Here is a 17,264-nt window from a genome sequence, read left to right as displayed (position 1 = left end):
CTCTGTTGTGATTGGTCACCCTCTTAGCCTATCATGTACAATGTGTTTGAGCGCTAGCCAATAGAAGCGTGAGTGTTACATGGTGATGTCACTATGTTACTGAAGTAAACAAAGGAGTCCAATGGAGGTGTTTCAGGCAGGGGGGGGGAGTGTGTGGGAGAGAAACTCCCTCTGGAGGGAACACAGGGATTTGAGCCTTTGCAGACCATTGACATGCACTAAAAGCTATATAACACACTACAGGAAAGGGAAAACTCAAAACCATAATAAAACCTCTCTTTGTTTTTGGATTCTGGAGACAAGTTGTCTTTAAGAATTCTAACACACGACTGGGTTTATATAAAAACACAATTTGAAAGGTGAATTGCTTTAAGGTCACAGGTTTCAGAGGATTGAGTAACTTCAATTATAGCAATTGCAGCAGGACTTTGGAAAGCTGCTCGGGTCAGATTCAGGTGCTGCATTTATAAGATGGATAGACCCACACAGGATACATGGAATCTAGAGTTTACTTAACAAATCTAACATTTTAATGGGAATATCATCTCCTCCCAGATTTTCCAGGTAAAGTTCTCCGCTTCTAAAATGCCCTGCAGGTCCTGTTTGTCTACAATCCCTCTCTGAGCACAGCAACACATCTCTCTGGAAAAAGCTCAATCATTTCCTTTGTAATAATGTAAAGGACAAGCAGAAAGTCTCAAAAACAGTCATATTTAAGTAAGGAAGTTGAGTAAATATGGTGATGGTCAAAAATAAATATCTGTAACCATTTTGTAAGGCGATTAATAATTTGAGTAGTGCTTTAGGAACAAATGCCAAACACTTGGTTGTTTATTGATCCTGCGTGGCTTTATGATGTGTTTTTGAAACCGTGTACTGTACAACATGATAACATATGCAAGCACTGAAGACATTTTAGAAATTAAAGGAAGAACTATTTTTATTTGTCTGCCTTTTCACTGGATCTTTTATTATATCTTTGTGTGCTATTGTGTTTTAATGCATCACTGTTCAGCTGTTTGAACTGCGTTTTGTGTATAAAAGGAGCCATGTAAAAAGTTATTAATATTAATAAGAATAATATTTTTTATATTTCTTTTTTTGTGATTGACAGATTGGATACGGCACCACAGAGAACAGCCCTGTCACGTTCTGCGCGTTCCCGACAGACAACATGGAGAGGAAGTCTGAGACCGTCGGCTGCATCTTCGACCACTTAGAGGTACGTCAGACATCATGTACAAATACATTATTACAGTACCAGTCAAGTAAGGTTTTGAGGTTTGAGTATTTTCCATATTATGTTACTTCTTTCCACAACACCTCAGAAGAGTCTAACTCATACAATTGTTCAACAACTTTAGTTACTTCATAGATTAAAATCTTAACAACAAACAACACATTTATACAAATATGACAAACTCTCCAACATTACATAAAGTAGGTAAAATGTACTTCGTCAGCTGTAACATCCAAAAGCTGTTTGTGTTAAAGCCTCAGTTGTAATATTAAAATAATTAGATTTTCGTATTATAATACAAACTCTCTAAAAAGGGCCTTTACCACCCAACAAGTACTTTCATATTTGAAGTACATTTTGTTACAACATTTGTACATTTACTGAAGTGAAGTCTTGAATGTTACATAGGACTTAACTTGTAACCACTACACTGTGATATTGTTGGATTAACTTGTGTAAAGTTCTGAGTACTTGTCATGTAGCAGAACTGTGGAAACAATGTGGTCTAAGTGATAGTTGATGTTTGAGTTACTCAGAAATATCTGAACCCCTTCTATTTTCACTCATTATTCTCAAGAGCTTAGACAAAGAATTTTTTTTTAGGTGTGGTGTAAAGCAAAAGATTTGCTGCTGACAAATCTTAAGTAACAAAGTCGAGAAGTATTTAAAGCTCAAATCAATGCCACAAATAATTCAGGATGTTCTGGAAGCAAAGAAAGTTGTTTCTAAAAAGGTAGAAACTGAGTGTATGTACATATATAAAAATGATATGCGTCACTACACATGGATTGTTAAACCATAATTCCTTTGTGTATTAAATAACTAACATATAATGGTATGCTCCACAGGCTAAAGTGGTGAACCCTACCACAGGACAGGTGGTGCCGCTGGGGGAGACGGGGGAGCTCATGATCCGAGGGTACTGCGTGATGCTGGAGTACTGGAAGGACCAGGCCAAAACAGACGAGTGCATCTCTAAAGACGGGTGGTACAAGACCGGGTGAGAGGGAGCTGTCGGTGTATAGCTTGTTTTTATTTAAAAATGTTTAAATCACAATTATGTCGTCCAGTTGCTGATGTTTGAACGTTTCCTGCAGAGATATCGGCAGCTTGGATGCATTCGGCTACTGTAAAATCGTGGGCCGGATCAAAGACCTGATCATCAGAGGAGGAGAGAACGTTTACCCTGCGGAGATCGAGCAGTTCCTGCACACACACCCCAAAGTCAAGGAGGCCCAGGTGAGCAGAGAACATGACATAAACAAAGTCATAGATTTAAAGAAAAGAAAAGAATTCACACTTTTGTCCAGTTCAAGTATTTCATGTTAGAGGCAGTTTTTTGCATTAATATGGGTCTGTGTTTTTTTTTTGTTAACATTTAAACAATGTTCTAATTGAAATATCAACCCATAGACTGTATATATAAAGTATCAACCCCCTATTTTGGATATATAATTAACTTTTCTTAAGTTTATTTCTTTTTATCAGGAAATATTAAGGGTTTTGACCTTTTTGTTATTTATGTACTGTTAAAATAAAATAAAAGATGTAGTCTAATAGTAGTGCTGGCAAAATGCAACACAAGACAACATACTACAGCAGTTTAATGCCCAACCTAAAGCAAAAATAAAATAGATAAGAATCTTAAAGTTTCTGTGATGCACCAGAAACAATGCTTCTCTCTTTTGCTGCTGCAGAGCTACATTTGTTTTTGTTTTCCTCCCCAGGTGGTTGGAGTAGAGGATTCCCGGCTGGGTGAAGAAGTGTGCGCTTGCATCAAACTGGCAGACGGAGAGGATTGCACTGCAGAGGAAATCAAAGCTTACTGCAAAGGACAGGTGATGTGTTTTATAATAAGATGTCATATTTAAACCTCGTGCCTCACTTTGGACATGTGTGGCTTTTAGATTTTTCCTTTATTTTGGCTAGGTACTGATTATACAGACAGCTGGATACTTAACGACAGAAAGTTCCCCATTGAACTTCTGATCCCATTGCCATTAAAGCATAAAAGCCGCATTGTATTACAAAGGGATTTCAATGTTTTCTCCAGGCTTCAGCATTGTAGTTTTTACAATTTCTCTACCATTGAGTCATTTCTATTCTTTTCTCTCTGTGGAAAATACACATCAGGCAAATGGTGTGTTATATTCATTGACATGTCCCAGAGTCTGGAGAAAGTTTCCCAAAAAGAATATATATATATATATATATATATATATATATATATATATATATATAGAGAGAGAGAGAGAGAGAGAGAGAGAGAGAGAGAGAGAGAGAGAGAGAGAGAGAGAGAGAGAGAGAGAGAGAGCGAGAGAGATAGATAGATCTCTCTCTCTCTCTCTCCGTCTCTCTCTCTCTCCTCTCTCTCTCTCTCTCGCTCTCTCTCTCTCTCTCTCTCTCTCTCTCTCTCGCTCTCGCGCTCTCTCCTCTCCTCTCTCTCTCTCTCTCTCTCTATCTCTCTCTCTCTCTCTCTCTCTCTCTCTCTCTCTCTCTCCTCCTCTCTCTCTCTTCTCTCTCTCTCCTCCTCTCTCTCTTCTCTGCTCTTCTCTCTCTCTCTCTCTCTTCTCTCTCTCTCTCTTCGTCTCTCTCTTCTCTCTCTCTCTCTCTCTCTCGCTCTCTCTCTCTCTCTCTCTCTCTCTCTCTCTCTCTCTCCTCTCTGCTCTCTCTCTCTGCTCTCTCTCTCTCTGCTCTCTCTCTAGAGAGAGAGAGAGAAGAGAGAGGGCGCAAAAAGCAAACAGTTTTGTTTACAAACTAACATTTAACGCAGTGCTTCTATCTCATAGTGTTGGGTCCGTGAGCGCCCCACTAGTGGTCCGTGAGTATATTGGTAACATTTTACATTAATTAATTAATTAGAGTTTTTCCGCACTCTCGCGGGAATATCCCCGCAATGGAGCGAGCTTAAGTTTCACTTTATATTGCATGATATAGCCCCGCGCAACACCTTCGTCACACATGTTGCCACTTGTTTGTCCCATTTTCAAGCGATTTGTAATCTGTTCTAGAAAAAACGATGTGATTTGGGATATTTGTGGAGTTAGGTGGTCCGCGAGTGTTTTTTTATTGGTTAAGTGGTCCTTGGTATGAAAAAGTTTGAGAAACACTGATTTAAAGGGTTACAATTGTGAAAATCAAGGAATACTAAGTAGTTATCATGATGACTGAAGACAGTGTAAAGTGAACAATATTATTAATATATGAAATGTTATAGCCGTTTCAGGAAGGTTTGCCCTTTAAGGATATTAGAGCAACTTTTTTATAGTGAGGCACAAGGGTTAAAGATATTTCTTCCTCCCAAAAATGTTGAACAACTCTCTCCATCTTCTCCCTATAGATTGCACACTTCAAGATTCCCCGCTATGTACTTTTTGTGACCAGCTACCCGCTCACCATCACTGGAAAGGTAAGAGCTCATACATTCCAGAAATGTATAAATGACAATGTCAAACAAGGTTTATATTTCCAGATCTATCTAGTCTGTGATAAATTAAGTCCAGCACAAGACCTGACCTCAGGTTCTTGTGTTTCTCTCATGGGATGCAGTTAGAAGTAATTCACTGTAGACATGGTGTTTGAACAGGCTGCCCTGAGCGCCCTCAGACAGGAGGGAAGGGGAGCTATTAGGTGGTCTGCACGCACAGCGCTCTGTTAAATCCACCCAGAGGGGCGTGGACCCCGTCCCAAAGCAGCGTATCAGATCAAACCAGCCCTCCGCCTAAAGTCACTTTTTGGAGAATCCGCTCTGTATTAACAGTGCTTGCAAAGAGTCCTGGCTACAAATCGTCAACACTGGTCTGCAGAATAGTTTGTCCCATAAATAAGTGACTCCTTAATATCTCAGAAAATGTGAATCCCACCTCTCGAAAGCATTTGAACAAAAATGATTTGCTGTCGCTGAGAGTTAGATAAGAAGATTGAATATTATAGCAATTACAAGACAACACAGCTCATTTCGAGACATCAGCTAGAGTACTAAAGCCATTTTCTAACATCATGTAATGTTATAAAATACATCGAGATTTTATGTAAATCTGAGAAAACTGATGATGATGATGTGGGATGAATACTTGAGGCTCATCATCCCATCAATCCAAATATTCTGTTTATTCTATCTCATCATTCATTATCATTATCATAAAGCCGTCCTGCTCTTTGATTCAAGATTCAAAGGTTTTAATGTCATATGCACAAAGCTACCGCGTAGAAGATCTTCTGACCCGAGCTCCTCCAACAATGCAACATAGTTATATGATAAAATACAAAAATACAAATAAAACAAATAGTGCAAGTATACAATATACATGTAAATGGAATATGATATATACAACAACAGAATGTAAATATAAATAGTGTACAGTAAGATGAAATTAAATACTGTTTATTAAAATGATAACTATTTAGATTGTGCAACATTCTCGTAAAACATTAGCGCTGCAACTAAATTCTACTTTAATTATTTAGTTTATCTACATCAATTCTGCCACTCATTAAAAACATATTATTTGTGATGTGTTTAGAGGCAGATTTTGTCACCTTTGGACGAAGTTACACCAGCTTGTCTATAATCGATAATGAAAATTATTTTCTGTAGATTTGCATCTGTCCCATCCCTGAAGGCGGATACTTTTGGAACAGTTTTTATTATTCATTATTTTACAATGTTTAAATGGTAAGGTCCATTCACTTTCTTCTCCTTCAGTACAACTCACAGCAAACTCTTCTTTCAGATCCAGAAGCATTTACTGAGAGAGGAGGCGAAGCAGCAGCTCGGGTTGAAGAAGGACAACTGAACTGTTCATGTAACTCCTGTGTAAATTAATTTACTTTATATCATGTCCCACAAACATACCCAACCATCAGAACATCTGAAAAACCCCATGAATGACCATGAACACACACATATTGTTTGTTTTTTGATCTCAATACACAAATACAGGAGCACCAAATATGGATTAATCCAATGCTGAAAGTAGTCCCAACAAATGCACTATTTCTAACTGTTTAGCATTATATTTTAATAAAGACTTCAGTGCCCAAATCTTTGAGGAAGTTACAGAGTTAATTGTGACCAGTTTTTTACTTTTATATCTTCACTAGGACCCAATGTGTTGGTCTCTTTTGGAGTAATACATCATGGGATTTGTTAATAATATGTAAAATTTAGAAAACACCGGAAATGTGAACATATTAGCATACTGAATATCACTGCAGAACTGGTTGTAGTGTTGTTCTTTTTTTATGCTGCAAAAAGCTATTAAAATATTTTTACATGATCTTGAAATAAACGTTGTACCATGGTATTAAAATAAGGTGTGGGTGTTTCTCTTTTTACAGGAAGAATACAGATATTTTATTGATCGCTAATGTTACACTAGATAGTAAACTAGAATGCTTTTCAGCCATAAACCTTGAACAATTAAATTCAATGATTCTCTCTTCTAAACCATCAACGTGTATGTTAGACCCAATTCCAACTAAGCTGTTGAAGGAAGTTTTTCCATTAATTAGCACTTCTTTATTAAATATTATGAATATGTCTTTATTATCAGGCTATGTTCCACAATCATTTAAAGTTGCAGTAATAAAACCTCTTCTTAAAAAGCACAACCTCGATCCAGAGGTTTTAGCCAATTATAGACCTATTTCTAATCTTCCGTTCCTCTCAAAAATTCTTGAGAAAGCGGTCGCAAAACAGTTGTGTGATTACTTAAAAAACAATGATTTATTTTTTCAGTCTGGCTTTAGAACACATAGCACAGAGACAGCTCTGGTTAAAGTCACAAATTAAATTCTAATAGCCTCAGACAAGGGACTTGTCTGTATTCTTGTTTTGCTCGATCTCAGTGCTGCATTTGATACTATCGACCATGATATCTTATTGCAAAGACTAGAGCACTTAGTTGGCATACAGGGAACTGCTTTAGGCTGGTTTAGGTCCTATCTATCTGAACGCTCTCAGTTTGTACGTGTCAACGATGAATCTTCCACGCAAACCAAGCCATGGAGTGCCACAGGGCTCAGTGCTTGGACCTATTTTGTTCACACTATATATGCTTCCGCTAGGCAATATTATACTCAACTATATGTATCCATCAAGCCTGATGCAACCAATCACCTAAATAAAATTCAAGACTGCCTCAAGGACTTAAAAACGTGGATGACCTTAAACTTTTTGATGTTAAACACGACCAAAACTGAAGTTATTGTACTTGGCCCAGAGAATCTACGAAACAAACTATCTAAAGATATACTAGTTATGGATGGCATTAATTTGGCCTCCAGTGAGACTGTATGGAATCTTGGTGTTATATTTTATCAGGATTTATCCTTTAACGCCCACATAAAATCAATTTCAAGGACCGCCTACTTCCATCTACGCAACATTGCCAAAATTAGGCATATCTTGCCTCAAAACGATGCAGAGAAACTAGTCCATTCATTTGTTACTTCTAGGCTGGATTATTGTAACTCCTTATTATCAGGGTGTACCAAGAAGTCAGTCAAGTCGCTTCAGCTGATTCAAAATGCTGCAGCTCGTGTACTAACCAGAGTTAGGAAAAGGGACCACATTACTCCTGTTCTGGCTGCCTTACACTGGCTCCCTATAGAACACAGGATATAATTTAAAATTCTTCTTCTCGCCTACAAAGCCCTTAATGGGCAGGCGCCATCTTACCTTAAAGAACTCATTATACCCTACTGTCCTACTAGGGCATTGCGTTCCAAGAATGCAGGGTTGTTGGTTGTTCCTAGAGTCTCTAAAAGTACAATGGGAGCCAGAGCCTTTCTTATCAAGCTCCACATTTGTGGAATCAGCTTCCAGTTTGTGTTCGGGCGGCAGACAGCCTATCCGTTTTTAAGAGTACGCCTAAGACTTTCCTTTTTGATAAAGTTTATAGTGATAAAATAAAATAATCTAATAAGAGTGCATTGACGTAGATACGTTGTGCCTCTTCACCTATACATTTTAGTTCTTACTCTTTCACTTAAATCCTAAAAACTTAGATCTTATATTTAAAACTATATCCAAACCTTTCTCCTCTATGACCTCTCGAGGTTCTAATAGAGGGTAACACGTTGCAGAGAGGGCCTAGCCCGGCCAGGGAGTGTGGAACGTAGCCACAGACCTACTCTTTACCTCTAACCAATTCAGGTTCCAGTGGGGACCTTTCTCCCTTTACACACGGCATCTATTGCACGTCTGTCCGTCCTGGGAGAGGGATCCCTCCTCTGTTGCTCTCCCTGAGGTTTCTCCCATGTTCCCCTTTAAACTATGGGGTTTTTCCGGAAGTTTTTCCTTGTACGATGTGAGGGTCTAAGGACAGAGGGTGTCGTATTGTCATACTGATATTCTGTACAAACTGTGAAGACCACTGAGACAAATGTAACATTTGTGATATTGGGCTATATAAATAAACATTGATTGATTGATTGATCGCTGTGGCGGGTGCTCATTTCTTACGACTTTGGAATTATTAATACACTTTTTTAACTTACTTTATACCATGACCAAATGATAGTGTACATGTTTTTCAATGCTTTTTTTGATGTTTTTATGAAGCACTTGTTTTTGATATAGTAGAATATGACTTGTTTATATACAAGGCCTTTTTCTAAAAATGTTTTGGCCTTCAATAACTGTAAAAATGAACTCTTTATGAATAACTATCGTGACTCTTTATGACGCATAGTTCAATACTTTTTTAGAATTTTGACAATGACACTTTATGACTTTTGAAATATATACAAACAATGCTTTTTCTCGACATACTATCAACTTGTTTACATTCTATACTGTGCCGTTTTTTATATTTTTTGATATACAATACTATGACTTTTCTAAAATGTTTTGACATATATTATGATTTACTTAACATTCTATAATGTGACGGTTTTTTCATAATTTTTGACATACAATATTAGGACTTTTTTTTTACAAAGTATCCTATTCAATTTTCTTTTCTTTTTTAAAAATACTTTAATATAACTTTTTTGCATATTTCTCTACATGCTTTATCATTCCTTTTTTTTCTCACATTTTTTCACACATTGACATACGATGCAATTTTTCTGACTGAAAATAATACTATACTATGATGTTTTTTCTAAAATGTTGACATAATATACAATGTTTTTTTTATACATGTCAAAAATATGCAAAAGAACAACATAGTATACTATGTCGAAAATACTAGTATGTCGAATAATCTGAAAAAAAGACAGTGTAGTATGTCGAAAATACTAGAAAAAACAACATAGTAAAGTATGTCTATGTACTACAAACTATGCAAAAAACGAATTTTGCATACTTTCAACATACTATACCAGGGGTGCCCAACCTTTTTTGAACCGAGAGCTACTTTTAAAGTTGCCAGTCTGCCGAGATCTACCAGTCCAAATAGAGAGGCGTAGCCATTACTGACAGCCTACTACCAGGTAAATACACACTTCTACTTGTATAAAACTGACCTTTGTACGATTAATACTTCATAAAATACTGCAGATCCTTTATCTTACCTATTTCTAATCTACACACATACAAGTATTTAACTGAAGTTACACAACAGTGTTGTTGATACAGAGTTGGAGTTTATTCACACGTCACACTACAGTGGGTAATGTTTTCAAGAAACATTGAACAGTGCTGCCACATATGACACAGGAAAAAAGAAAAGACTCTGAACCCTTTCTTTGCCATTATATAAAAATAGTGTTGCTACAAAAGTATAAATTACACTTACTAATAAGACAACTCAGATCTGAAGCTACACAGGAATCTGCTGCCAAAGTGCAATAAAAAAGACAAAATTAATAGAATCAAACCCTTTTTTGTTGCATTTTAGTAGAGTATAAAAAGAAATGCCTTTAAAATAGGATGCTAGCAACACTAGTTTCTTAACCTGAATTGATAATAGACTATAATCAATTTAAACAGAACAGATCTTAATGTTTGCATTCTTATACCATTTTGTACAATAATTATAATGAATAAGTTCAAACAAACTAAAACTTACAGCTGATTAATAACGGTATCCAACTTGAGTTTTTATTATGTCAAAAACCTGTTGAAATGCTAGTTATTTTTACTGTCCCCAAAAAGCGCATCGGCAGCCTCCAGCAATGCTTCTTTCACAACTTCGCCGTCTTTGAAAGACTTCATGTGTTTCGCAAGAACGTGACTGACACGATAAGATGCTCTGGTAGCAGCCTTGCTCTTGTTGTTGGGCCTGGTGAAAATGGACTGCTGTGCATTTAGCTGTCCTTTCAGGCCCCTCCCCTTTTGGAGCGTAGGGCAGAATTAGGAGGGAATTCCGTCTCGTAGCGTTTGTGCACTGTTTTGAAATGCCGCTCCTAAATTACCCTTCTTCGATAAAGCCATGCTCGCATTGCAGATGAGACGGATGGACTTTGAATTGGAATAGATACAAAAATAATCATCCTCCCACTCGGAGTGAAAATCATATATTTTTGGCTTTTTTGCTTCTGCTATAATTGCGGTCTTGTGTGTGTGCGGACTGTCACTCCTGTTGACACGGACAACATCAGTGAACTAGTGCAGTGTGCACTTCCCACCAGCCACGCCCCGACACATGGGGTCACGCCGGCCAATCACAAAGCTGTGATGCGTTCAAGTGCATTTTTCTGGCACAGGAAGATTATTTTATAGGACATTAACGATAAAAGCGAATATTGTTGTTCTATTTTTAGACACATCTCGCGATCGACTGGGAATCTCCCCGCGATCGACCGGTCGATCGCGATCGACTGGTTGGGCACCCCTGTACTATACTATGCCGAAACGATGGAAAATGCAACATAGTATGTTGAAAAAAAATAAAATGATATAATATAGTTTGTAAAAAATATGCAAATTCGAAAAAAACAACATAGTGCAATATGGGATATTGGGATTTCTTTACAATATATACAATATCAAATAATGATTCTTTAACAATACCCTTTGTAACATATAGGTACACTGAATATCCGTGCAGTAATTTGTGTAGATGTTGAGCCACTGAGTTCCCGACAGCTCCTTTTTATCCTGCAAAAAGCTATTCAAATATTTTTTACATCAGCTTGAAATAAACTTTGTACCACATTATTAGAACAAGATGTGTGTTTCTCTTTTTACGGGAAGAATTAAGGTATTTTATTGATCTCTGGCAGGTGCTCAACTCTTAAGCCCTTGGAGTGCCATTGAGAAACACACACACACACACACACCTAATGAAAATGAGATCTTTGTAGCATTTACAATGAATGAGTATCACACACACACGCTGTAAAGAATTTCCACTGGAGTCTGCCCAGGCTACATGTGCAGTCCAACTGACGCTGGGCAGCAGGATCGCATGTCCTCGTCTGTCTAGACCTGAAGGACTCGGCCCAGAAATAGCTCTTAAGAGCCCAGAAGAAAAACAAACAGTTCTCGTGGCTCTTGGTTTATTTAACACTTTTCATTTCACATATTTTTGGGTTGGAATTTAATGTAATAGAACATGACATTCTTAAAGAGAGCACAGAGTTCAATAGTCAACTAGTTGGCTATAATTCTCCAGCATCCTTCCTGGGTCTTAGGAAATAACTTCAGAGCAGAAGGAATGTACATTTTGGCAGGAAATAGGTTCTGATATTGATCTTACAGTCAGTGAATCTGGCATTACAAAAGAGATGTGGTCTCTCTGAACCCTTTGTATACAACCTTATGCAAGTCAACTTAGTTACATTCTTCACATGCTGTTTCTAGGCAATTAGCTATCGACTGTATTCATCTCTCACAAAACAGCCCTGCAAAAACTATCCAGTAACTTTTGGAGAAAAAAAGGCACTACGCTTAAATGTGTGCTAGCTATCTGTTCTGTGTGTATGCTAGCAGAATATATCAGCTGTTCATACACAGCAGAGGATCTGTAAACAGAAACAATGTAGCTTTTACCAAACCGTACTACACTGCTACAGCAGTATATGCTAATGGTCATGGACTTCTTAAAATAAAGACTGTTCATTCTGCAAAACACATTAACACTGAACAGAGGAATGCATTTGTTTAGGTAAACAAATATGAAAAACGTTTCAACAGATTATGGATTCTTCAACTTTGAATGAAAACTATTTGATGGAGAATAAAGGATAAATTGATATTTTCGTCAACAAAAATATCCCCTTAAACACAGTTCCTATCCTTCCTTTTGAACTGGACAATGTACTCCTTGCACAAAGCCAGCACCATAAAGAAATGTTTTTCGAGTTTGATATAGAGGAACATGACTAGTCTGCACAGAGCTCTGACCTTGACCCGATCCAGAACCTTTAAGAAGAACTGCAACACTGACTGTGAGACAGACCTGCTCACCCAACATCAATGATGCAATCCCTGCAGCAGGTGTATATGTGGGGCCATAAAGTGTCAAATGTTTCTTATACTCTCATAGAGAGCAAACGTATCTTCTCACAAATCAATCGTCCTTGGGCAGCGGGATGCCGACTGCAGTCTGCTGCCCCTGCATCTGCTGCTCCGCCCGGGCCACCTGCTCCTGACTGCAGCCGTCCTGCAGGAACACAGCGGCCAGGCTGCGCAGGCGGGGGCTCTCTGAGAGCGAGAAACGCAGCATGCACTGCAGGATGGCCGGATCAGTGATCTCAGCGCGTGACGAGGGCGTAGTGAGGTTCATCAGTGTAGTGATGGCTGACAGGACTGTCTCCTCTCTCTGGTTCGACAGGCAATTTGTGACCAAACTGATCCCGTTGCTCTGCAGGATAACGTCTCGGCATTCAGGGTCCATACTCAGGTTACACAGCCCCCCTGAGAACATGACACACACGAGAAAAGTGAGGAAACAGTTTATGCACAATGCGAAAACAAGGAGATGATCATTTGTACGCACCCATCCCAAACTCCACAAAATTGGCATTGTCCTCAGTGAGCATGTCCAAAAAGAGGTCGGGCACCTGCAGCTCCCTTAGATTCTCCATGTTGTTTGGGTCGTATGCAAAGTTAGCAAGGTTAGCCAGCACCTGCTCCTTTGCCTCTGAAAATGTGAAATAAGTAATGTAAGCAAGTTCAAATAATAGTTCAAAAGAACACATTCATTTAATAAATTACAGTCAATATCAGTTTATCCTACACATACATACTAGCTGATAAGTAACAAGAAGATGCAGACAGTAGAGAAATGCAAACATGTATTCGAAATCACATTATTACAGATTTTGTCCACCAGAGAGCAGTGACACCCTTATTTTTCAACTGTAAAATGAGGGATGTCATAAGTAGGAACAACTAAAACATTTGTAATGTTTGTTCAAATGATGTGTGTGTACATTAAATAAAATCACCATGTTTTTAACCAGCTTTTTGCTTCAAAACAACACATCAGAAATGAAATGTATATATTAACAAGCGTTAAACAAGTTCAAACTCAGTGGAAACAATTAGGTTCTGGAAACAAAAGAAGGATGTATCCTTCATTTAGATTTAGTAAATCAAAGACTCTGTTAATTCAACATTTCCGACAATAAATTGTTAAAATAAAGGTTACATTTACCATCTCAACATCACTTCTGATCACTGGGTTCATATCTTCCTCAGAAACAGGCCACTGGCTCATAAAATACAACATCATCAACAGTCACCACAACAACTGGAGCCCCTCAGGGCAGTGTCCTCGGTCCTCTCTTTTACACTACACACATCCGTATCATCACTTCATCATATACATCAAATCCTCTGAAACTCCCATCAACTTTCTACTGCATGGCAATAGCCGAAGTGCTTACGTACTGTCTGCAGCTGAACATGAACAAAACTGAAGAATAATAGCACATCACACACAGCCCACCCAGAACATCCATCCAGGGAAATACAGTTGAGCAGGTGACTCAAATCATTTTCTATTGCTCCCCTAACACTACTCAAAATCGTAATGCAATGCAGACCATCCTGCTGCACTGTCAAATAAATGCAGGAGTAAAAAGTGCAGTATTTGACTCTGACATTTGGTATACAAAGGGAAACAAATGGGAATAGAGGACGTACAATGCAAGACAAGTAACTCACAATTTCCCCTAACTACTTGATTAGATTTACTTAGGTTATAGTAATTTTCCAGTGCTAGACTGACAGCAGTTTTCTAATTCTGTTGTTTACATGACGGATTGTGCTTTCAACATAAACAACGAGATTTTTTCTATTTTCAAGACATTCTCAAATGAACCAAATAAACATACTGCATTGAGTAATGACAAAAGTGTACCTACCTTCACTGTCTGTGTCCTGAAACTCAGTGACCAGAGTTTGTAAATATTCAAACCGGTCAGAGCCCTCGGACGAATCTTTCTTCCACATGTTATTAGCTTAACTATATTAACTCTAGTTATAATAAATAAACTATTTCTGAACACAAACTTGCCTTATGCACTGGCACTGTGAATAACACTGTGGTCCGTCTGTTAAATGTGTCCGTACATCTACGTATTTCCGGCTAAACCTTCAACTTTAAAACATTTTTTTAAATAACCATAATTATTTTTTAAATATAAAATGAAACCACACAGTAAAAAACAAACATATTTTGGCTTTGGTGGTTAAATACATGCCATCGTGTTTTGTAAGATACATTTGATTGGTGCATAAACAATGTGAACCGGAAGTCGTGTTACGTGATCAACTGCACCACAAGCACGGAGGAGTGTATTTAGTGGTTAGCTAAAGGTCAGCTGTGAAGCAAATGTAGGGTAAACTTTGCTTACATTTCGGCCTGTAGACACTTCACTGCGAATTTAGCTATAATGACGCATCACCAGCTGTCTGCGGTTAAGCGTCTGACCAAACCCTTTTTATTTGGGACGCTTATTGTGGGATTAGGCACTGCTTTCTTCAACAGGTAACTAATGATGTATTGCATTGTGTGTATGTTTTGGTTTAGTTTTTTCCCATGAATCCCGTATTAATCATCTTCTTAAATTGAAAGGCTAACACACAGACATCATTCAGCAGCTACAAACAAGGTGCATTACTCTACATACAAATAACTATACTTACTAGACCGTTATGGACAACTGTGTATGCCTATTTAGCAAATATAATTAATTTAATTATCGACTGATCTGCCAAATATTTTCTGGATTGATTGATTATTCTGTAAACAATTCCTGCAGGACTAATAATTGTGTTGCACAATACACGCCTACAGTTTACTATGATATACAAAAACACCTCACATCCTTACATTTGAGAAGCTGGAACCAGTACATATTTTGAGTTTACTTGAAAAATGGCTTAATCGGATATCAATATAGCACAATACCATAAAGTAGTGAAATGCAAAGTTTTAAAGGACACAGACGTGCTTTCCACTATTCATTTCTGTCCGATATTTTATTCCTCCATCATTAATCAATATAATAAATATGATTCCTCCTCTTCCCATGCAGGCACAAGTTCTTTGAGGATTTGGAGGAGCTCAAGGCTCAGGAGCGAGAACGCAACGAGGCCAAGAGGAGGGAGATCATGGAGAGGAGGATGAGGCAGATCGAAGAGGTGGCAGAGAAGAAGAGAGGAAGAATCAGCTGAACTGCAGCCTGAACTATCACTGTTGAAGGCCTACTACACGACTCTTCAGACTCTACATGTATATATTCCTGTACATAGCCTGAAGACACATGGCTGTACTTCAGTAAGCCAAACTGTTAAGCATCTGTGCATGATTCAGTCACACACATGAAATGTACTGCTTTGTGTCTGTTTTGAGACATGAATACTCACAATTAAATGACCAAGATATGACAAGTACAGCTCTGTTTTTTACCTGTAAATGTTTGTCCAGCAGAGGGCAGTGTTGATTACCATTTAACGGGCATATTGGGTTTTGTCAAAGTATAGTTCTTTAACTATTTATCATATCGTTTTTATATTTTTAAATGCACCCTGTAGGTTTCCATTCGTTCCATTAGGCCTACAAGCCCTTACATCTGGCTAGAGTGTCTCATAATTTGCAGTAAACATCATTATACATTAATTTTGTATGTTACATTAGTGATTTAATTTAACAATTAAATAATTTTAATGTGATGCATGCTGATTTAAAAGTAGTCTAAAAATACAATACTACAAGCAAAAGAAATACACCCAAAATGTTCCTTTAATTCAACAGTATAAATTAATTTGCAAAGTTCTAGTTTTATTATGAAGGAATAATCTCCACAGCCCTAGTGATGTTTTAATTCATTGTTTTGTCTGACTTAAAGTTTACGCCTACATTTTTAATAAATGGTTATACAAACATAAATACCCCAAAAAGTATCATATGCGAATCTGGAATCAGAGAATAATATAAGCATGTTTAAAAAATACCTAAAATGATGGATTCATTTCCAAAACAGTTCAATAATTGTAGCGCTCATTTCCGCCACAGCAAACAAAGATTGAAACGTAACAAATGTTACAGAATTGCACCTTTTATTAAAACATGCCGTAAAAGAAATCTGAAATAAATAAAACCTACAAACTATAACTAACAAACAAGCAATATTGCACTTGAATAAAAAGTGAGTTCAAACAAAGTCAAAGTGCTTCAATTGCTCTGAAAATGTGTTATAAATCAAAAGCTTTTACAACATGATCAAAACTGACTACAGAATAAAAGAATGCTGGTTAACTGGTCTGAACACGACAGCAGCACCACTTAAAGGCTGTCGATAAACATTGATCAATATGACCCATACTGTACACATGTCACATCGTTCAGAGGATAGATGGTGTTTGACTCACTACAATGACACAGACTCACCTTCCCTTCTTTTCAAAATGCTTGAAACTTAAATTCTATAAAACAGGGGTCACAAGATAACGGTTGAATTCCCAAATCACAGACACAACAGAGATCATGTTGAAAACATTAACCTGTGAGGCCCACATTTTGCAAACATCAATAATGAATGGAGAACTGGCGGCCATGTGGATATCTGCGCATGTGGCAACCCATATAACTGGTTATTTTCCTTTCATGGTTTCAGC

General features: G+C 37.6%; 2 protein-coding genes across 2 annotated transcripts in view; one reads left to right on the top strand and one right to left on the bottom strand.

Moving 5' to 3' along the window:
* Positions 1–6,552, top strand: part of acsf2 (acyl-CoA synthetase family member 2) — a 50,027-nt gene extending 43,475 nt beyond the window's left edge. The window contains exons 11-16 of the mRNA XM_034217526.1: positions 1,115–1,222; positions 2,089–2,240; positions 2,338–2,479; positions 2,968–3,078; positions 4,581–4,649; positions 5,974–6,552. Coding sequence (XP_034073417.1) covers positions 1,115–1,222; positions 2,089–2,240; positions 2,338–2,479; positions 2,968–3,078; positions 4,581–4,649; positions 5,974–6,036 — 645 coding nt within the window. The 3' untranslated portion in view covers positions 6,037–6,552. The remainder of the gene's footprint in view (positions 1–1,114; positions 1,223–2,088; positions 2,241–2,337; positions 2,480–2,967; positions 3,079–4,580; positions 4,650–5,973) is intronic.
* A 5,123-nt stretch (positions 6,553–11,675) lies between these two features.
* armc7 (armadillo repeat containing 7) lies at positions 11,676–14,690 on the bottom strand. Its single transcript, XM_034217534.1, has 3 exons — positions 14,507–14,690; positions 13,135–13,278; positions 11,676–13,052 (listed from the first exon to the last, which is right to left on the bottom strand). Exons 1-3 carry the CDS (start codon positions 14,592–14,594, stop codon positions 12,706–12,708), a joined length of 579 nt encoding a protein of 192 aa, XP_034073425.1. The 5' UTR covers positions 14,595–14,690; the 3' UTR covers positions 11,676–12,705.
* Between the last annotated feature and the right edge of the window lie 2,574 nt (positions 14,691–17,264).

This window comes from Gymnodraco acuticeps, unplaced genomic scaffold (genome assembly GCF_902827175.1).
Source record: "Gymnodraco acuticeps unplaced genomic scaffold, fGymAcu1.1, whole genome shotgun sequence".
Lineage (NCBI taxonomy): Eukaryota > Metazoa > Chordata > Actinopteri > Perciformes > Bathydraconidae > Gymnodraco > Gymnodraco acuticeps.
The sequence above is the reverse complement of the archived record's forward strand: the minus strand, read 5'-3'. Positions and strand labels throughout refer to the sequence as shown.

Excerpts from the sequence above, each read along its gene's own strand:
- armc7 (XM_034217534.1), bottom strand. The coding sequence starts at position 14,594 with ATGTGGAAGAAAGATTCGTCCGAGGGCTCTGACCGGTTTGAATATTTA. Across the intron at positions 13,279-14,506 it reads TCAGGACACAGACAGTGAAG|AGGCAAAGGAGCAGGTGCTG; the intron begins GTAGGTACACTT and ends TCACATTTTCAG. Across the intron at positions 13,053-13,134 it reads TTTTGTGGAGTTTGGGATGG|GGGGGCTGTGTAACCTGAGT; the intron begins GTGCGTACAAAT and ends TCATGTTCTCAG.